At 41.6% G+C, this 23558-nt stretch overlaps 1 protein-coding gene across 1 annotated transcript in view; it reads left to right on the plus strand.

Annotated features, from left to right (window-relative positions):
* LIX1L (limb and CNS expressed 1 like) overlaps window positions 1-9338 on the plus strand; it is a 42476-nt gene extending 33138 nt beyond the window's left edge. Inside the window, exon 6 of the mRNA XM_069217954.1 lies at window positions 1137-9338. Coding sequence (XP_069074055.1) covers window positions 1137-1379 — 243 coding nt within the window. The 3' untranslated portion in view covers window positions 1380-9338. The remainder of the gene's footprint in view (window positions 1-1136) is intronic.
* The last annotated feature ends 14220 nt before the right edge of the window (window positions 9339-23558 follow it).

Genomic DNA, 23558 nt, shown 5'->3' on the forward strand with positions numbered 1-23558 from the left:
TAACATAAAGGAATTCATGGGTCAATGTTCAACTGAAGTCTGGATTTGAGGAGATGGCAACCTGTTAGGCCAGGTCTGTTGTCCTGTAACACCTCCTGGGAGATGCAGAAGGCATGATTCCCCTCATATGTTTGGCCTCTTCCTCTGTAAGATGGTTTTATGCAGGAAGATCTTCTCCTGTGGGATGGCCTTTATTTTGCTGCTAGAAATTGAACTTCTGGGATATTCTTACTCTTGGAGTTTCATTTTTGGAGAATTCTATCTTGACACCTGTTTCTGCACCTCTAATAGTGATGCTCGGAAGGGCCCTCATTTGTTTGTCTTTTGTAATTTGCTTATAGGCTTTATTTCCTTGTAGCCAAGGAATTGTTTTGCGTTGGACCTGAAAATAGAGTGCTGCACAGAGTATCAATCACAGTGTTTAAGTCAGAGGGCATACGTTTGTCAACATTCAAAGTCATATTAAATAAGAGCTTCCCAGTCGAAGATTACAGTGGGTCCTTTTTGGAGTGCTATTCGGCACAATCAAGTGTGAGGGTTAGAGAGCAGTTCCTTTTGAAAGACGTTGATAACCAGCTTAGAGGCAGATGTACTTGTGAACAGCATGTGTGAGAGATGAAGAAGCTGAGGTTTACAGGTTATCCTCCGGTACTTTTGGTCTGACCTAGTCATTTAATGGTTGGAGGGAGATAAGTGTCAGAGTTCCCGTTCTACTAAACTGATGGAGCAGTTTCCAAGTTCTCCTTGGTGGGCTTTGAAGGTAACCGTGTTTTATGTTCCAGTCTTTTGTAAGGCCTATCCTGGAAGATGCCGGTTCTAATTCTGTTAACGTCAGGAAGTCAGACTGCACACTCTTCTTCCAACCACAAGAATATCTCCTATAAAGCAGGCATAATGGCTAGGAGTTCTGATAAGCTGAGAAACTCCTTTTCATAATTATCAAATTTATTATCTAATAATATTGGCACTATATTAACTGCTTAAACTAACCTACTTATGATTCCTATGAGTCTATATCCTTCTTTATTGAAAGCTTGATTTTGGTAAAATAAAAATGTTTGATTTGAGTAAAACGCTCTGATGGTGCACACATTGATATTGTATTCAAAACTGAATTGCAGTTGTTTTCTTTGCAGGAAGTATTGGCCCATTACTCTCACCGTGCTCTGGATGATGACATGAGGAACCAGATGGCAATGGATTGGGTCAACCGGGAGCAGGACATCCCAGGAACTCTCACCCGGGAGCTGTCCTGTACTGAGCGGGAGCTTGATGATGCCAGGCTTGCTGGCAAGGAGCTACGCTTTCATAAGGAGAAAAAAGATATCCTGATGCTGGCAGCTGGTCAACTGGGAACCATGCATTCCGCTACATGTTAGACTGTGCCAACAGGTTTACTAACCATGCCAATTCTTGCTAATACTCTTTCTACTCTGATTTAGACTGAAAGGGTTGGTTTTTAATTGGACTCAGTGTCTTGCTGTCATTACAGATTTGTGATCCGTTTGCACATTTTGTACTTTTTTAATTATATATTCTGTATAGGCTTTTATACTTTCACAGTACTTTTGAATAATACGTAGATATATTTAGCTATGTGATATTCTTTCAAGTAGATAATAGTTTTTTAATTTGGCTTTCTAGATAATAGAAGATTTATATTTTTTCTTATGTCCATCAAACCTAATTCACTTCGGTATTATCAATCTAATTCTTAAATATTGGCAACCATAAAAAGTGCAAGTTATATGTACTTTATCCGTATATAGCCAATCATTCATGCAAATATCTGAAATTGGTGTTTGCAGTTACTATATAGATGCTTGAACAGTATGATCAGGTAGCTGTGCACAGAGGGGAATCTTATTTTCCATAAGGGTAGCAATGTGTACTCTTTCATTTGGACCCAAAATGTTGAGAGCATGAATTGCACGGAAGTCTGCAATTTGGTAAAATAGAAAAACAGTTGTTTGTGGTCTGTGATGATATATGTTTAGAGCATATTGCTTAATAGATTGGCATGAAATTGAAAAATTCCTATGGACATAGAAGTTGTCCATCTTGGAATCTTCAGTAAATTCACATGCTTAAACATTCTGCCATATTATGTATGGCCTTTGGAAGACACCTGGACTAATTTCAGTAGTCCAGTTTCTTACTCTGTCATCTTGTTCTCCCTTCTCGATAGTGTGTTGTTAGTTACTGACAGTAGCAAACAGGACCATAAAACATTTCTCTGAAAAGTGTGCTGTGAAAGGATTTTTAGCTTTCTATTTGCTAATGTATTTCCTTAGACAAACAGCACTCTCAAGACCTCACTACATGTTGCTGAGAGGGGAATCCCCAGTGGCATGCTTTTCTGGACAAGTATGAGTTGTCCAGTGATTCTGGACTGTAATTATCAGATCCAGAAACATCAAACTGGGTAATACTGGGTGCGGTTCAGCACAAGGGAAAACAACTGGTGCAGTTGGATGGGGGCAGCGAGCTGAGGGACAGCCTGACACCCAACGACAGCCCCACCGTCCCTAAGCTACTTTGAGGACGAAGATAGTGCTTCCCCCAGAGACTCCTAAGCCACTTTACCCGCGAAGGCCATCCCTGCCCTGTGATTCACACTGCCAAACCATAACTAGGCCCTTAGGGATTTACCAAATGTATGAAAGTACCCAAAGTAGATGAAAAATGTGTTAAAGGACCCATAAATCAGTCTGCCAGGTTATTCCTTAATTGAGGGGCGTCAACTTGTAACTCCCATTGACTCTTGGGGAGATGGCCAGACCTATTAATTACATCCCCAGCACCTCTCCTCATAGTTAACAAGGAACATTTAATAGGGGCCCTAGCTTTTCTTTTTCTGCTAGGTATTGACTTTTCCAGTGCTTCCCTCGTGTGTTTTTTTTTTTTTCTTTATAAAAGTCGAGACCAATCTCATTGCTTCCACTGTGGGGCAAGCTGCTGGAAGGTCTGATTAATAAACAGTTGACCGATTTATCTTGGAGAAAATACGATTTTTGATCCATCACAATCAGGCTTCAGAGCACCGTACGGAGACAGCCTTCGTTGCTGTGACAGATTCCATCTGCTGCTCACTGGATGCTGATACTCCATCCATCCATGCTTGTGCTTTTGAACCTACCCACAGCGTTCAACACAATGGTACATGTCAAGGTGCTTCAAAGATTGAATGAGACAGGGACTTAAGGGAAAGCTTTGGGTGCTTTCAAATCCCAGACCATGCTGGTTGAACAGGCGGTCCCTCAGGGTTCATGTTTGAGTCTCACTCTATTTAATATTTATGTGGCACCCCTTTGCGCAGTCATCAAATCCTTTGGGTTTGAAAGCTTGCCTTATGCTGATGACACTCAGTTGGTCACCTTCTTCGATAAGGATATAAACAAACTGAAAGATCACTTTTCTAGTGGTATGAAAGCTATTGCAGTTTGGCTGTCTGACAGCTTTCTCCAGCATAACCTAGGAAAAACAGAGATTATATTTTCTGGGAAAGCTCAACAACACTGGACCCTTGAATGGTAGCTTTCGGAACTAAGGAAGGCCACCGTTCTTAGCAAGGTCGCAAAAAATATTGGCGTCAGGGTAAATCAGGAGCTTACAATGAAAGAGCAAATCCTATCCATAACCGGTACCTATTTTACATGCTACGTTTACTGAGGATAGCTATTCTGTTTTTCCCACTATTGGCTAGAAAAACCCTGACACAGGCTCTTATTGTTAGCCAGTTGGAATATGGTAATGCACTATTTGATTCTGCTAATGAAACATTTCTGTCTAAATTACAGGTTGTGCAAAATATTGCAGCACAGGTGATCTGTAATCTCCCTCCAAGTACTGCTTCTACTCCACTTTTAAGATCACTACATTGGTTGCTTGTTAAGAAAAGAATAGTATTTACAATATGTATGTTGCCTAACCCATAAAGCCTTACTGGGGAAAGGTCCAAATTATTTATGTCAGAAGCTTAAATGCTATTATCCTACTAGGAATTTGGTTTTCAGTGATAAAACGTTACTGTCCATTCCCCAACGAACTAGGTGTGGTGGAAGAGCCTTTTCCTTTCTGGCCCCCACTCAGAAGCAAGATTGCTTTCAACCCTTTTTAGCTTTCACAGTTTACAAAGCAAAGTTATAGAGATCATTCCTTCAAGAAGCTGTATGCTTGATTTAAATTCAACTCTGGCTAATCCTCTTCTGCAAGTTCCATAAAATCAGGTTGACTTCACCTTGTGGGATGCAAGAGTGTCAGAAAAACCCATTTGAACATTCTTTCCTGATAGGGTAGAGATCCTATTTTTCTTTATCATGAATTGGTAATGCAAGAGACAAACCTGAATACTGATTATCACTGAACTGTAGTCTCTGCAGCTTCTTAGAGTCCCTCCTTTATTCAATCCAAGATTTCAGCAGTCATCACACTGAAAGCAATTAAGGGATCTACTACTACTTCCAGTATCAATCACAGTAGTCCTGGAGAAAGGAAAACATTTTTACTCCCTGGTAGCAAAAGGAAAATTGTTTTTGCTCCCTGGTTTGTGTGGGATTTTACTGAAGATACTTCATTATCTTCAAGAACTCTCAACAGTAGCAGCTTCATACCTGGGACTACTACATCAAACATGTTTCAGTTACTGTCCTATCTTGAAGGCAAGGGAAACGTAGCAGCATTTTTGCTCAGCAAACTGAATTGTTCTATTTCCTTGGGTGATAAGTTGAGAAATTATACATACTTGGAATTTGCAAAGTTTCTCAGGAGATAGAGGTCTTTTAGATTATTTAGTAATTTGTTTTTTTGCATTACCCAGTTCATCGGACTCTTTAAAAATTCAGGAGACATCCGGACAACTTTTTTCATTTTTAGCCTCGTCAAATAATTTCCGAAATGGTCTGCTCCTCTCAAAGGCATTATTTAAGCTTACATGGGCCCTAAATCTTAGTCAGACAGGAAGGTTTGACTCTTCACTCCTCCTTTGAATTGCTGAACCTGTGAGCCTGGTGGAGCAACACAAATCACTGATTGAAGGAAATCCTATTTTAGAAGAATGAAGTGAGAAAAGCCATTTTGTTGGTTTCATCTTTAATTAATCTACTGTAAAGAAACTTTCCCTCTAAATGGATATTGAATTTGGCATAAGTTATTTATATGACATTTAAATCTAGTGGTTCCTGTAACAAAAATGTATTTACCATCATGGAAAATAACTTCATTGTTAGCGATCTCGTCTGTTGGAAAGATATTGCTTGTCAACCTCTTTCAGTGGAAGACTGCTTACTTGTTTTCTAAAAAGACTACGGTTTTCCTTTTTGATGGCCCTTTCCTCCATTTCAAAAGTTCAAACTACATTTCATTTAAATCAGAAAATAGTTCTTCCGGTTTTGACTCTGATTCTTCTAGAAAACTCCTGTTCAATCAAGTTGACTTAAGAGCTAAATGTATCTTACACAAGACACACAGTCCTTCAACTGTTTCAGTATTCATATGAAGAGTGCAATGATGCAAACATTTATTTATAGAGGGTAATGTTACAAATACATTCAACAAACTGGCTATATCATCTGGTGGATAGTCTCTTGGTTGCTAAATCCTGTGACGTTACAGTAGTTCGTTTTTCTCTGATTTCTTCAAACAGACAAAAGGCAGAATAAAAGGCCTTCAAAAGACCTATTGCAAAGCTCATATTTCTGGGTCATCTAAATTGTTTTCATAAAATTCTCTTATAACTATTTGCCATGAATGCATCTTCCTAAAAAGGTCTTGCTTTCAGACAGGAGGTTCTGTATAGTCTTTGCTCGATGATCTTCTACTGACATACAGACCTCTAAAACCAAAATATGAAAAAATTAGCTGTGAGGGAGAGTAGAGAGAGGCTCGCTAGTGAACAGTTCATTTTGTGGTGAGTTCTGTTTTCTAATTCCTTGCTCTCCCTCCTTCAAAACCCCTCTTCCCCCACGTTCTCCCAGTCCCCGTATGCTGTTACAAAGCCTTGCATGTCAGAAAAATCTTATTGTAGTCCGGTGTGGTTGTTGTAGACGTAATGATAATGTTTGTTTGAGCGCCTCAATCAAATTCTTCAAAGGCTTTAGCAATCTTGTTTTGAGTAACTATTCACTTCTACCTTCAATGGTAATCAGTTTCAACCTCAAGTTATAGGGGGAGACCAGTATTGACAGTAAAGGAATCAACAAAAGAATACTCCTTTTTTTCCTTACCCTGCCATTTTTATTGACTACCCCATTATTCTTGAGTTTTGATTCTTTCCTTATTAATAAGTCTACTTTTTCTTTTGCTTTATTTTTTTTTATTTCAAGAAAAATCTATTTGATGGCTTTCAAATGCTGCCAAGTGTATAGAAGGATACATGAAATGTAGTGATAAGTTTGATGAAAGCAAATCTGTTAGGAGTGTTTTATTCAAGCCAAGGGGAAATGGATGCCATTTGGTAGTGAGGTTGAGGAGATTAGTGAGCATGTAATGTTAGGAGTAACATTTATGGTGTTATTATTTTCCTATGTACTGTACCTCACCTTTAGACTTTTCATTGCACCTATGCTCCTGAATTGAAAGTCTGTTCATGGGACTTGCATGCACAAAAAATGAAATTGCCCTCCAGTGAGAAACCAGCTAAGTTCAAAGTATCTGCCACTTGGTTCCCAGGCTCATTGGAGATGGTGATGGAAGGATTACTGGTTATTAACTTGTACTATTTGTGTGAAGTGTATCTGTTGTATCTGAATTACTAATCTTATTTTTGGTTTGTATTAATCAAATTTGACAAGTATTATGAGGTATAGACAAAAATGACACTTTAGACTCAATCAGACAAAAGGGCATGCACTCCTGACTGTTTAGCCCTGAAGTTATCTATGTCCGTTGCCCGTCACTGAAAAGGTTGACTTCTATATGCTTATACTTTGGTATGTTTGACTTTCTTCTTTCTATTGAACTCTCAGTACCTTTTCGAATAATGGAGATCACAGTTACCCATCCCAGCCTGGAGGAAAGCACTAGTAGCCTTTATCAAACGGCTCATTTTCAAAATAAATTGTGTGAATTATTTTCCAAGCACTATACAGAAACTTGAGACGTGTTCCCTAAAATAATTGCCACGCTACCAAATTCAAGCCTATCTGGACTTTTCTTTGCCAATAGTTAAGGTACGTGGTTGCCCAAGATGAATGGGAATTTTAAGTCCAATATGCATGTCATAAAAAAAACAATTTTCCTTAAACTATCAGCTCCATATATCCAGAAGAAACATTTCCTGTGTTGAATAAATTTATACAGAGCATCTTTTCACCTCCCACTATGGAAAATACATAGAAGACTCCACTGAAATAATATGTACAAATTAGGCCAAATCCCTTTTTGTGAGTTTCACCTTCATGCAGTTGTTTGGGTGTCTTTAAGTTTTTTTTTTTGTTTTTTTTTTTTTTTCCCCCCCCCCCCTATGAGTCATTTTCCTTGTTGGGAATCATACTACTTCTATTTCTCATTACAAACCCTCCGATCATGCTTATTAATAACATGCCTCCATTTAATTAATGACTCAAAGAGACATTGATATGCACATTTTAAAGTTGGTTTATATGACCAATGGGCTACGTTTCTAACTTTTTTTTCATTCTTCATTTAGTCATGGGTGAAAGTTAAGCTACAGTAATATTGCTGCTTCAGTGATGAATGCTATGTTTCTGCATCTGCCATGTGTTAAATCATTTTCTGCAGCTCTGTCCTTTGTACTTCTCCTTTGAGCAGTAAATGTGAAAGTGATGCAGATGCTCTTTACTACCAATTACAGATATACCTGAATGTAGACAAACTCTCCAAGTAATATTATTTGTTTCTGTTAATGACTCCCTAATGTAGGTATAAAAAGTTGAGAATATCAAAATCTAATAATTTGCGACCCAATTCACAAAGAATGTTGGATATTTTTTTCCTATAAGGGTATCCTACATTTGGAGAAAGTTTATATTCTTTTAATTCACAAACTATTGCTGGAGCACTCCACATAAGCTATGGCTGTTACAGCTTTGCTGAGAATTGTAGTAAATATACATCCTCCACCTTCCATACACCTTCTTCGGTTTTGGGATTATTGTCTCCACCATCCCCTATAATTCTAAAAACAATTTTCCTCCTGGCTTTGTAGGAGTTAATCTGTAACCATTTTCAGGGTAAGGAAACTACCTGCAAAAGCTTTGTTGTACTCGCGTGCATGCCTGTTGGCATTTGTCACCTTTTGCAAGTGATGTAAGATTATGTCTGAGTTAATGTATTTTCAAATGCAAATTCACGTTTTGTAAATCACATACTTGAATTTGCAATTGCAAATTACGCTATTTCCACACCTATTTAAGGTTTAGAAATAACTGCAGATTGGAATTTCAGAGGTAAATAATAAAATGCTCATTTTCAATTAAACATTTAATTTCACTAAATCCAGCACAGATCTTGTTCACCTGTCATGAGGTTGTGTTGAGTATTCTAACACATATGTTATCCCATGTACACTGCAGAAATTTTGTGTGTTCCCATTTAAGAGACAAGTCTCACTTTTTTTTAATAAAAAAAAAAAAGTTATTTGAAGGATACTAAATGTAAACCACCCATTGCTAATCTTGCAGTGGTATGGATCAATTTTAAGATGGAGAAAGTTGTCCTGGACATTGGATCATATAGGGTTGATATCCACTGTATTTGTTTTGATTTATAATTTCATTAATAAGTATCAAGAATAAGGTGCAAAACCCAGTTGTTTATAGTTTGATCAAATGAAATGTATTATATTTCCTTATTTTTCTTTTTTACATTTAATATTCAGTCCATCAATTAAATCAGTATTCATGTAATGTGTTTGTGGCATGTCTGTGTATTAAAAATTGTCCACTGCCATTTCAGATGAAAAAGGTACATAGCCCTTTTTTCATAATATATCCCGCTTAAGAATATTAAGCAAAAATAATTAAATCAAATTGGCAGTTAATTTTTCTGAATAACATGGGTGGAATAGTTGAGGGAAATCCAAATGTTTTTGGTGGGCAGGACCCACTGTAGTAATAACCATCTTTATAGGATAATGTTTTGTTAAAATAATGTTACATGCCCGGAATATGCTCTCAATGTGGTATTATAGTAGCAGCAATCATTTTATATGTAGTGGAAGAATTTTATTATTAACCTGAACTTTATCTTTTAAGTAGCTCCATGATCCAAGAAGTAGGAATAGTTTTGCTCCCTTCTATTGTCATGGTTTTCATTGAAGTATTTTGTATTTTTATAGGTACATGAAATATTGTTCAATAAAATCATTTTAAAAACAATGGTTTTCGGTCTGCTGATTTGTATCAGAAGAGAGGGTTGTTAGGAATCAAGCTTGTACTTCACTAGCTACAAGTACTGCTAACTGTGATAGCAATATATGTGCACAATTTGAGGTGAAGAACCTGTTTGCAGAAGTGTTTGATACATTATGAAATGTTCTTCACGTGCATGCAAAGGAAATCAAAAGTTAGACTTTTGCAGCAGTGAAACATTTGCTGAAATAACTTAAAGCTCCTCTCCACCTCATACCTGCCAAGAATCCAGTGGATGAAACATGGTTTCCAATACACAAATGTTTACCTTGTGTGGTCTTCAGAATGGAGTAATTGTACGGGTGTCCCACAACCTACAGTTGAAGGAAGGCTTATATTGGGGTGTACAGTCAACCCTGCCAGAGGCTAACAGGTTTTAGGAGAGTTAACATCATCCAACCCTCCCTTAGAGAGGGTAGACCTGACACTGGCTGAAATGAGGAACCCTGCCTCAACTGATCCTTTTTTTTTTTTTCTTCTTTTTTAAATTTAAATAGCAGTGTGACATGGCAATTTTTAAGCAATCTGGAACAGCATGTTGCTAAATGTAGAGGTTAATCAAGTTGGTCCAGTGATTCAGAAGATGTGGTGCTTTGTCTTTGGCTAAGTTCACAGGAATTAGGTATAGGAAGCGGTTAGGATGATTTTTAGCAGTTCGCGTTCTGAAAGAAGGTTGATTAGGGTCTATTTGTCCTTAGCTTTACACATAATATCAATGTCTTAGAGTTTGGTTGGTCGCGTAATAGCTTATCTATGGAGTTAACTTTCTCTTAAAAACAAATTTGACAAACTGTTTAGACTTGCCTCTGGTTATTAAAATCTGAGTGCTCATGGAGATTGTTGGCAACTTTGACTCCTGCTGTTTGTCTGTTTTGGGCTTGGTATGGTTAGCCTTGGCAAGGAAGATGTTTCCCTGATAACTCCTCCTGGTTTTCATGTGAGATGGGAACGGTAATCAGTCTTGGGGATTTTTATTGATCAAATAGTTCTTTGGGGAAGGGGGGGAGTTGAAGGTTTTAAACCTTTTTGAATTTAAATTTTTCTGTCTGTGGTTATCTTGACGTCATCGACATGGATTGTGCGAAAAGGTATTGAGTTGGAGGAGATCCAGAGTCTTCATATCCCTAAACCAAGTGAGCTCCTTTCTTGTTTCCCCGTAAGTATTGGTGTGCTGGACAACATTGCGAAAAGAATCATGTGGTGGTCGGACCAGTCAACAGGGATTGCGTCCTAAACAGAAATTATTTTATTTGATGCAATTAAGAAGTTTGTAGCTTCCTTTTTGTGGGTCGACTTCAGGTAGACTTTGAGCAATGTTGAGAAAAGGTTACCACGTATAAATGAGAATGTTTACTTCACTGTTATCTTCACCAAAAGGAGGTAGCAGTTGCCTAGAAAGATGTTACCTTCCCAGAGAATGAGAGGACTAGGCATATTTTTCATGCATTCTTCAATAAAAGAGGAGTTGTTCCCAGGTTGGTTATAATCACATCAATCTAGAAGGAGGAGAAATGTTACCTATTATTTTAATAGCTGGGAATTGAAAGAAAAAGAAAGTGTCTGAGGCATTCTTTCTGCAAGGAATTTAATTTTTATGCATTAACGCCATTCCTATTCAGCTCTACTTTCGGAATTGAGGCATGTGATGGAGTAGTGGTGTGGGAGTTCCATGGCATTATGCGAAGAATCATTGAAACCTGTTTAATCACTGATGAAAAGGAGGTAGAGGTCTTATTGTTCAGTCAGCTTTTCAACAAACCGGAAATATCAGTTACATAGTAGAACGTGCAAACCACAGCTATCTAGCCATTTACAGAAGTGGCACAGTAAGTCCTTTGGAAGCTTATAGTATCCTTATGATGATGCAAGTAAAACATCAGGTGACCTCCTTCAGACCTATTCTGCTTTTATCCAGCATGAACTCCAGGATAAATTATGAAGCCAAGGATGTTCATGTTGGAGAAGACCTCTGTGGGTTAAGTCAAATCACTGCAGAGGAAGAAGCCCCTACTTTTGTAAAGTCAACAATGAAAAAGTGTATTCTATTATGAAGCCAAGGGTAATATAGAAGACCTCCATATGCCATTCCAAGGCATTCAGGGAAGGCATCCCTGTGTTTGGAAAGTATTGAAATATAAAAAAATATTGCAAAGGAACAAATAAATGGTGTGCCTTATGATTAATAGAGTTGTTCTAAACAAAAAATGACAAGATGTTTGTTGAACGTCTTAAATGTAGAAGCAGTGACCATTCAGGCTTCACCTGATTGAAATGGTCAGCACAGTTTTCAATGAAATATACTAAATGAACTGAGCTCATCATAGGACCACTGTTCAAATATAGCCTTTTGAGGTATGCTGCAGGACACTGGCATAAAGCCATCTGGAGGATAGCCAGCAGATTATGCCTAGACGGTGTAAACCTGACACCTCCACTCGTTTCACCTTTGCTATAGTGCACTTTATAAATTGCAGCTTTGAGTAGTTGCTGCACTGCTACTTGGTGATAAGTAATAATCACTTTTAAGTAATCTTGTAAAGCGTGATAGGCTCTTGATATGTTACATACTTTGTGTGTGATATTTTGTACTTTTGTTATTGACGCATTTTTTATGGATTTATTTTTAAATAAACAAATTAAACAGCTCATCGGAATTAAACCTTCCCGTGGTGGAAGAAGCTGATGTTCTTTATAAGAAGCCACGTAATTTAATCATGTTTTATTTTCAGTTTTTGCAGAGACTTTCAAAATTGAATTCTACTATTTGGATGAAGCCGACTATGGTGTAAGAAATTACTAAATCTATATTTAAAAAAAATACAGATCTATGCGCATGTCTGCTAATTCGTAGACAGACCAAATGCCATAAGTGTGTCAAGAGTTTCTCATACTTTGCGTATAGAAATGAAGCAGGTTAAGACAATGGCTAAGAGTAATTCTTTTGCAGATTGTTCTCAAGACACCTAGATCTCTTAATGGTGTAAATATTCTAGTTAGATGATAGTACTCTGACAGTTGGTGGAAAAAGCAGCTCATGGCTTAGCAGTTGACAAGGCTAAAACCTTCAAATGGGTATTCCATGGCTTTAAAATGTTAGTGTAATATTCATTTGGGGCTAGTTTTGGAGCCTGAAGGCGTTACATATTGACATGTGCCCTCAGACATTTTTGCTTCCATCATTTCTTTCAGAAGTGGCAGTATTTGTTGTAAGTGTTGGGGATTTATAGATGGCTCAGTTCAGGAAGGAACGCAAGGCCTGGCTCTTCGACTAACCTGTGCCCCCCTTCAGCACCTTGAGACCCCCCGGTGATAGGTCAAACTCTACAAATATTTGATTGATTGATATGTATCAGAAATTAATTTCTAATTGTATGGCTTTGTTGCTTCACCTTTGAGGATGGGATTGCCAAATTCCCCACAGGTTTTCACCTGAAATGTTGCAGCCAATTTGTGTGAGTTGATATACTCAAGTTGTCACCTTTGTAATGTTCTTCTGTACTGTTATGACTGCATGTTGTGCATAAAGCCCATTAAAACACGACAGGTCTTGGAGTTGTGACAGGAGTCAACTCCAGCCAGGATTCGTTAACTACATAAAATGACTCTTCCTTTGATGCTAATCATTAAGAGGTTGACGAAGCAAAGCAGTGACGCTCCTAAACAAATGAATTAAAATGATTAATTTTGTATTTTCCAGGCAATTACCTGGATTTATTTTAACTGTTCACAATCTGTAACACAAGCGAACATGGCTGCCTCATGTTAGTAGTTCTCCGATGCCCTCATTATTGGTGATTATTAAGAAAACATAGGCAATATTTATTTATTTAATTATTTTACCTGTTGGGCTGAGTGGTAGGAAGCGCTTCACAAGGTTACCTTTACTAGTCGATTTCCTTGTGTTTTAGCTCTGCATGGTTCCTCCGGCGCTTCTCACCTGTCTCGCCTTCATACTGCTACTGAAGTTCCTGTTAGGGCAGAGCTGCTTCCAGGAAAGAGCGTGGCTAAGACCTAGACAACTCCCACATCTGGTTTTAGGTGCTGCACCTTCTGTTTATTGCTGTGACTTTTATTTATATGGAAGGGGAAAAAGTGCATGTTAACAATAAAAACAAACAACTTCTCCTTCCCCAGACGAGTCAAAAATTGTGGATACTAATGAACCTTCTTTATCCACATTATTGAAAGAATTACAAGCTGTATGTTCTAATACAGACAATATTGTGTCAGAAATAAAAAAATATTCATAAAGATATGGCAAGTCTCTATGGCAGTTTCTGGCAACGCAATAAAAATGAAAGATAACATATCATAAATTGGATGGGGTGTGGCCAAGGCGTCAAGATGGCGGTCGCACTTTAATAGTGCTCCGGACCCCTCCGTCATCTGCCTAAAGTAAGGACAGGCCATCCATTCCCATCGCGCTATGATTGACCCCTGGGGGTCCCACAGTCCCCCCCCCCCCCCCAACATCGGCAGCGGGGTTTCCGATCCTTCTTGGCCCAGATTTTGAACGATCCTGGCCAGAAACACCACGGGCCAAGATGGTGGCCGGAGAGTGAGACCAGAGGACGGGGGGCCCGGAGCGAATGAGCGGTGTCGGCTCGTGGTGCCTGGACACCTGACGAATGACCCTGGCATTGAGAGGTGAGCTCTGGGAACCGGAACGTGGCGCGCGGAGCTGGCCCTGGCCGACAACTGGCGGCCTGCGGTTGCGCTTCCCTCCCTCTCCCTCCCGTTGACATCGCTCTGCTACCGGCAGAAACTGAAGAAACGACCGGGGGTAAAATTTCCCCCTAACCTTGGACCGGCGCTGAGACGAGGAAACGCCTCGGCGGCAAGAAAACCTGCAATCGGCCTGCGAAACCGCACCCGGTGAAGGTGCGGTCCCCAGCCCAGGATCGTGGTCAGGATCCTGTGGCAACGCAAAGGTAGTAAACGAAGGTGGAACACAGAAGGAGCCTAACGAATCTGTCCAATTCTGCAAAACCCTGAGAGGTGAGCTGCGGCTGGGGACGGAAAAAGCAGGGATACTACGGGGTACCTAGAAAGCGGCGCGAAACAGAACCTCCTCCAGAGCGCACAATTCCGGCATAAGACCCAAACATAGAGGGAAGGGGGGGGGTTTCCTTTCTTCCCCCCCTTACAGAAAGTAAAGAGCAGAAAACCCACTAAGAAAGAGCAATGGAGTCTTCGCGATGAACCATCTTGAAGAGAGATATGCAACAAGAGGAAGGCCATTAAATGCCATAAACGCCCACTGTGACCTCACGGTTCCCCCCCAAATACGAGGTGCCGCCAAATGGAAGGTTGAACCTAGACACTAACATACCACAACTCTGAACCTGAAAATACCGCTGAACCTCCAAATACGACAGGACAACCTCAATAAAACACACGACCAGCTGAACACGGCGGCCCAAGTAAGCTTAAGACTAACAGCGAATGCCATGGGTAAAGACAAATCTGCCAAACAGGCAACAGCACAAAAACTCGCATAGACCAATTCACCACAGGGGCGACGGGCCCTCGGTCGGAGGACCCAAATCCGGGCAGGGTGCGTGAGCAGCGGACAACATCTGGCGACTTGGCAGCAATCCTTCAGGCGATCCAAGCCTCCCAGGTGGCAGTAGAATCCAAAATTGGAGAAGTTAGGGTGGATGTCGCCCTGGTCCGACAAGACCTGCGCAATGCCACGGCTCGAATCACGGAAGCTGAATCCAGGATCTCCACAGCAGAGGATGAAATAGCTGCACTCAAAACCCAGGTCTCGTTGTTAACTAAGCGCACATCAGAACTGCATAAGAGAGCGGAAGATGCCGAAAACAGATCGAGACGCAACAACCTTCGCCTGCGTGGGGCTCCCCGAAACCACCGCAGAATCATCCTTGGCCGCCCGCCTGGAGGAATGGATCAAAACCTGGGTACCCATGGACCATCTCACGCCATGGTTTATGATTGAGAGGGCCCATAGATCGCTGCGAGCTAGGCCTCCGCCTGGATCCCCTCCCCGACCGGTAATAATCCGCCTCTTTAATTTCAAAGACAGAGACATGGTGTTGCAAGAGGCACGCTCCCAAGGAGATCTTCTCTACAAGGGAACCAAAGTCCTCCTTTTCCCAGACTACACATACGAGGTCCAACAACAACGCCGGTCATTTATCAAAGTAAAATAAAAATTAAGATCTATGAATATCCAATACTGCCTCCTATTCCCAGCGAGACTTCGGGTGATCTATAAAAACAAGACCCACTTCTTTGAACAGCCAGACACAGCCTGGACGTGGTTGACAGAGGAGATCCCGCTGAACACAGACAAACTGGCCACCAATCAAAACAATACCAACCCACTCAAAAGGAAGACCGCCCGGTCGCCGCGGGCGCACTCGTTCACAGCAAGGAAAAGACAGACAAGGATCTTGCTCGAGCTCCTCTGCCGGGACTCACCGACCGGGACTGAGGAAATCACGGTCTCCTGAAGACTTTGTAAAAACCCCTGAAAACCAAAGTCCACGGAAGGACATCCGGACACCAAAGGACACACCTGAAGACACTGATCTATCCCGCAGTCCGACCTTATGAAGTCACAGGCCAAGAACACCCCAAAGGGGGAAACTGAAACTAAATTGAAACTGAAATTGAGCTAATGGATGAAAGCAAGGCTGAACTTGAACAACCTAAATATCTAATATTTATTAGTTATGCAGTCTGCGATGATCTGACACGATGGAGGGGTCCACCGCCATTAATACCACAACCCACCAGTTGAAAGCCACCTCACAAGTTACAAAAGTGAGGTGTCACATATTCATGGGTGACAGATGCTTCTGGGGGGGGGGGGGGGGGGGAAGTATGGGGAGGGGAGGGAGTTGGGGGGGAAAAAGGGTTCAGGCCTAGTTCTCAAGGCCACTGTTCAATCGGTTCTACTACTGCAATGTTCATGTTCTTATTTGTTAACTCACACACAGGGCAAGGGATTTAAAAACATTACTGACACAATTGAGGCGCCAAACAAGTTAGAGATACAGAGGAAACATAACGCAAACCCCTCACAAACACAAATCTCCTTAACCCAAAACGAGGTCAGCCATTTTGGCAAGCTACCCAAGACCTCCCATCCACCATGAACCAGACACAAATTATTTCATGGAATGTCAATGGTCTCCTTGATAAAATCAAACGCACCGCAATATTCTTGTATATACAAAGATATCGACCAGAAATACTTATGCTGCAGGAGACACACCTGCTGGGGGATAGTTGTCCATTCTTGGCCCGTCGCGGGTTTGACAGAGTATATCCTGCAGGATTCACACGCGGATCACGAGGAGTAGCTATAATACTACACCGCACATTCCCCATGACACACATCCAGATAAGAAGAGATAAAGAAGGTCGATACATAGCACTCACCGGCAAAATCGAGGGAGCCACAATTAATTTAATCAGTGTCTACACTCCCCCGCCCCTGGTCAACAAAACGCTCCAAGCACTCACCACACTCCTCTCTGACTTACCCCTGGGACGTACTATACTAGGTGGGGACTTCAACGCAACTCCAAATCCAACCCTTGACGTAACCGGACCAATTTCAACGTATAGGACTACACTAGCAACAGAAATCAACGGCTGGCTCTCAGTGACAGGGCTATGCGACGCCTGGAGAATATGGCATCCTAGAAAGCAACAATTCACTCACACCTCGGCAGCCCATGGTTCCCAATCTAGAATAGACTAGATACTCCTCCCAAGCACAGAATGCGCAGCCCTTACACACGTTCAAATTCTGACAAGGGGAATCTCATATCACGCTCCACTCCGGCTCACTCTGGGCCAACCCCAAACCCAGCTTCGCCCGATATGGCGACTAAACGCGTGGTACCTCCAAGATAAACAATACAGGGAACAAATACAGCAAGCACTAACAGAATATTTTCACCTTAGTGTCCAAATCAAGCACCCTATGGGCAGCAGGTAAAGCGGTACGGCGAGGGGTAGCAAAACACCTGATACGTAATCAAGAACATGCCAAAACCCAACAAATTACACAATTAGAACTCTGGGTGATTGCCCTCGAAAATCAAAACATAACTAACCCAAGCGAAAAGCTTAGGAGACAACTCCTTATGATCCCAGAAGAAATCCGAGACCGCTCTCTAGAAACGGCAAAACACATATGGAGGGCAAGCACCGGGAAACTGTACGGGTGGGGAGATAAGACCGGGAAAATACTATACTCGCTAATTTCCAACCAACATGCCTCCAGAATTGTCCCCGAAGTCTATGATAAAGGAACCACCCTGGTCACAGGACACGCCGAAATTGCAAATGCCTTCGCCACATACTACACCACTTTATACCAAGCATCCACACAAGTAGACCTACACCAGGCCCGTCAAACACTAGAAGGGATCCCCCTCCCACAGCTCCCAAGGGTGGAGGTACAATCATTGGAAGAACCCATTGGGATAGAGGAGATTGGCGGAGCAATTTCAACTCTAGGCACGGGCAAGACGCCAGGCCCTGATGGGTTCCCCTCGGAATACTACAAAACATATAAAGAAGAACTGACCCCACACCTGTTGCGCCTCTACACGGAAGTCAGCGAAAAAGGATCCTTCCCCCAAGAACTAGACACTGCCACGATCGTGGTACTTCCCAAAACCCAAACCCCCCTCCCCTCATTGCGCAGACTGTAGACCAATATCACTAATAAACACAGAGGTTAAAATCTTTGCATCCATCCTAGCCACTCGTCTCAAGAGGGTCCTACCGCAATTAATACACCCAGATCAATGTGGGTTTATGCAACCTGTAGTACATGGCATTGCATCCGCAGATTACATGTAGCCTTAACAGAGAGACACCGATTGCCCCGAAACATTGCCCTCCTGCTCATTGATTTCGAAAAAGCATTTGATTCGGTTGATTGGGGCTTCCTTCTCCTGGTGCTCCAACGCGCAGGGTTCGGAGCACAATTCTGTCGATGGGTCGAGGCACTGTACACCAACCCTACGGCTCGGGTGCTAGTTAACGGGATATTGTCCCCTGCATTTGATATCCGCAGGGGCACGCGACAGGGATGCCCCTTGTCCCCCCTCTTATTTACCCTGGCCATCGAGCCCCTGGCCCAGATTATCAGGACGGACATAATCTACCGCGAGTGGAAATGGGGCCTCTCCCATGAGGACAGAATAGCGCTGCACGCTGACGATGTCTTGTTTTACATGCAGGAGCCCAGCATAACCGGCCCAAGAAGGCTCAACCTCCTACGAAAGTATGAACAAATATCAGGACTCAAAATGAACTCTACCAAATCGGTTCTGGTCCTGCTGGCAATTTCACGGGATTGCTTTGATTGGCAAAGCATAATACCCTTGTGTAGGCTCAGCTTCACATACTTGGGTATCTGGGTATCCCTTCTGCCTGAGATGACATGGGCCAAGAACTTATCTCCCTTGTTAACACGAATTAAAACAGATTTACAGAATGTCAAACCCTGCCACTAAACGTGATGGGCAGAGTGGCATTATATAAAATGATGATCCTACCAAGGCTCCTATACATATTTCAGAATTTTCCCCTCCCTATCCCCCATTCCTGGTTCCAGAACCTCGAAGGCATCACAGGGAAATTTCTTTGGCGAGGAGCCAGACACTGTCGGAAGGATGTTTTCGATGGGGGCCTAAGCGCAACAAATCCCTACTTGTATTACCTGGCCACCCAACTAATCGTGATCCACGATTGGTTTAATGGAGGATGGGATGACCTGCCCTACAAAACAGAACTGGCAATCCTTGGCTTCCCCGGTGTTCTTGACAGGCTCTACGGATCGCCGCTCCCCCGAGATATGGAAGACAAACTAAGGCAGTCTTCCTGGCTTGGCGAGTGGCTCTGCGGTACACCAACTGGAACACCATTATCACCCTCCAGACCCCGTTGTGGAGGGGGAAATGGCTGAGCACCCCAGCTGCGCTAAAGGGATTTACAGAATGGGACCGAATAGGTATCTCAATGGTGGGGGACGTGTGGAGGGGGAGATCCATGAAAACATTTCAGGCGCTCCAGACAGAGTTTCAACTAAACACGACACAATTCTTCAGATACCTCCAACTACGGCACGCACTAAAAATACACTTACCCACCACAGGCCACATGCCAGAATTTAACCCGCTTGAAGCCAAGTTACTCATGGGAAACCTAGAAGGGAAAGGCATCTCGCAAATATACAAGACACTAATTAACAACACTCCGGACAAACTAGTCCCAATTAGGGCCAAGTGGGATACCTGGGTGGGAACCCTGGAGGAAGTGGAGTGGAGAGAGGCCCTAATGGCACCCAAGATACTGGCGGTGTCAACTAGATTCCCAGTAATACAATTTTATTACCTGCATGAAGCATACCTGACACCATCCAGGCTTCATAAAATGGGAGCCTGCCCCTCTTCCAGATGCCCAAGATGCACGTGCGACCCAGCAGATTTTTTCCGCATGGTTTGGACCTGCCCAACAATACAGAAATATTGGGATGGGGTATTTCAGGAACTGAAAGAACCCTGGGGTAAGAACTACACAAATGTGCAAAATTAACTTTATTAGGGATAATGGAAGAAATGGAGGGAACACATGCAAAACGTGCCCTAGTAGCCATAGCATTACTAGATGCCAAAAGAGACATTGCAGTAGCTTGGAGCCTCCCGGGGGGGCCTTCGCTCCAAAAATGGAAGAGAGGAGTGGACTGGTGTGCCAATCAGGAGAAGATAGTCTTCGAATCCAGAGGGTGCCCACAAAAATTTCGAAAGATATGGGGACGATGGTTGGAACTATTGACATAAACCAGACTGATCACAGGGGAAAAATCACTGAAAATATTGTATTGACACATGATTATAAAAAGGCTCAAAAGGAAGGAAAGGCTGCTACAATAATTGTTAACCTCTCTAACAACAAAGATGCTATCTAACAATTACTATGAAGACGGAAATGAAAAATTTTGTAAGATGTTTGTCTCCCATGCCTTGTACCCTTCTCCCCCTTCTTTGTTTGTTTTTTGTTTTCCCTTCCTTTTGAAAAAATAATAAAAAATGTTTATCCAAAAAAAAAAAAACATATCATAAATTGACCATATTATGCCCATCACAGCAAAGGTTGTCCCTAGATTTAGAAAATTTGAGTCAGCAGTATAATTTGCACATTTTTAATTTACAAGAAGATGTCGAAGGCAATGGCTGTAGGTACTATCTGAAAAACCTACTAACTGGCCTGCACCCAAATTTCTCCGAAAAATTTGAAATTGATAAGGCACACAGGATTCCTTCACATGTAATCCAAGTCATACTAAACCTTGTTAAATGATCCTTAAAGTATTTCGTCATCATCATTCAAAAATGACCTGGAAAGGGGCAAGAGAGATTTTGGCTCTTGGTTCATGGCAACAATTTTTTTATTATCAAGACTGCCAAGGAAACAGTTAATATTCACAAATAATTTACCACACCTAGACCACGACTATGAAGCTCTGGTTTTAATCATGGCCTCCTCGATCCATCTACTATGAGAATTTAGAAAGATGGTTTCTCTAAGTCATTTCAACATCCTAATGATCTTCTACTTCAATTGTAAATCGTTGGCATGCTTTCAATGCATTCATCAGAGATGTCACCATATCTATTATGACGCATAATGATAAATCATTTAATTCTGAACTTAAAGATTTGGACAAATCAATTACTAAATATGAACGCCTCTTTATCACTGAATGATATCACATAGAATTTTACATTATACAGTAATCCTCCATCAACTGATACACATAACATTGATGCATTTTGGAGTCATGTGGTTTACCTAAAATTTCTCAATCAGCTAGAGATAAACTGGATTTGCAGATCTCTCTCTCTCTCTCTCGAATAGATCGAATCGGCCATTTATTCACTAAAATCCCCTGAATCCATGATCCTGATGGCATCCCTGCAGAATTTTATAAACAATTTTACCCTCACTTAATACATCATCTACTCAAAATATTTACTCAATTTAGTATTTCAGGATCAGTTTTTGGATCCTTCACTGAAGCCTTGATTATTGTTAGCCAAAACCCAATAAAGATTTGGCCATATTCCCTAACTTTCATCACATAACCTCAATTAATCAAGACTGTAAGCTATATGTAAACATTCTAGCAACCACATTATTATGCTCTATTCTTGATACTGTTATTAACAGACTGTCTAGGTTTCATGAAACCAGATTGAGCAACATGAATAACACTAGATTATTGTTCCATGGCCTTAAAGCTAGTCCATCCTTCTCTTTTTCCTTCCAGAGTCCTGGCACTTGATGCTGAAAAAGCTTGTTTTCCCCATTGGTGTTATTTTTTTATTTTTTTGTACCTTATCCACAGTTAATTTTGGCAGTTCGTTTATCCACATATCCGCTTTGTATTCAGATCCATCTGCCAGACTTTTCACTAACAACCAAATCTCTAGTATTTTTTACCTTTTTTGTAGAGGCACAAGACAAGGATGTCTTTTGTCACCATTGCTTTTTCTCCTTGCTATTTTAACTTTTAATCTCTGCCATAAGAAAATCTATTGAAATTGAAGGTCTTGTTATTAATGATGTCGCTATAAAAAACTTCAGCCTGTGCTAACAATGTTTTGTTTTATATTAGTAAACCTGATTCCTCCATTCCTCTTCTGCTAAACCTTATTCAAACTTACTCTCAGGTTCCAGGGTTGACTTTCAATACTAATAAAACAGATTTTTTCTGTTGAAGGTTCACTGACTCCAGATATGCTTTCCAACAACAATATAACATGGCAAAAAGTCAAACTTAAATTCTCTCGTGGGGGATAAGGATGAAGCAATGCAGGGCAGTGTAGCCAATAGGCTGCCATTATACAGAATGAAAATGAAGCTGTGCCTAAGAGCAGATAGTCCTCCTATATCCCATCCTGCTTAGCAAAAGACAGTTGCCTCAGTTCTTTTTTTCCAGCTCCTTCTGACAGGACCCTGAAGCATTGAGCTCCACCTATTTATAGGTTTTTCAAAAAAAATTCTGATCAAATCATTTTGATTACACTTTTACAACATTTATCAACTTGCTTGAGTATTTTCTGTCTTTTTTTTTTTTTTTTTTTTTTGTGCAAAATTCTGACAGAAATGTAGGCCTTTTTTCCATCCGAAATGCCTTCACTTTTTGACAAGTGCCCTCGCTGTGGCAGAAAGAAGGCCAAAACAGACCCACACGAGGTTTGTATTATATGCCTTCCAGCTTCACATATACCAGATTCCTGTGAGATATGCAAAAGCTTCTCCAGACGCTCCCTGCGTGACAGGGAAAAAATTCGCCTCCAGGCCAAAGAGGACAGCAGATGGAGAAAGCAGCCTACCAGTAGGACCTTAGAGCGAGGGGAAGGTCAGTCTTCCACCGGGGCTCTTACTTTGTCGCCCATGACAGCTTCTAAACGCAACTCTGTTAAAAAAAACTACGCAGGTCCCGGTCGACGTCGAGAACATCGATGTCGAGGCAGGTAACAACGCCAATATGTTCGTCATCGAGAGCAAGCTCGCCGGTGAGGAAGCGACACCGCTCGCCATCGCACCGCTCATCGACGTACACGCCTTCGAGACGACATGGACATCCGACGTCGAAGAGTGCCTCTCTCTGAAGGTCACCGTCGACACGGCATGGAAGAATGACATAGAGGGACACCCGACGTCATAGATGATCGACATCGACCACCTGACATCACGAGGGATCACCATTGAGGGATACCAGACGTCATGAAGGATCGGCGTTGAGAGGAACAGAAGGAAGAGAAGGAGGGTTTACTCCATATCTGAATCCTCTGCCTCCCTCGTGATACTACCATCTTCTCCTCAGCCATCTCCTCCTCCACATATGACAATGCCTTTACTGCTTTCTCCACCTCCACCAGCTCCAACGGCTCCTGTGGTGCCTCCTCTGATACCGCCTTCGGAAATGGCCCTTACGACTCCTGCAAGATCCTCTAGACATTCGCATCACCAGTCTTCCAGATGCTCCTCTACATCTAGACACCGCCATCGTTTTGACTCCAACAGGTCAACATCTCGCTCCCATCGTAGGCATTCCTCATCGTCTACCAGAGACTATTCTCCAACTCTGTCTGACTCTCCTTCCCTACGAACCTCACCGATTGA

The sequence above is a fragment of the Pleurodeles waltl genome, chromosome 12 (assembly GCF_031143425.1).
Source record: "Pleurodeles waltl isolate 20211129_DDA chromosome 12, aPleWal1.hap1.20221129, whole genome shotgun sequence".
Lineage (NCBI taxonomy): Eukaryota > Metazoa > Chordata > Amphibia > Caudata > Salamandridae > Pleurodeles > Pleurodeles waltl.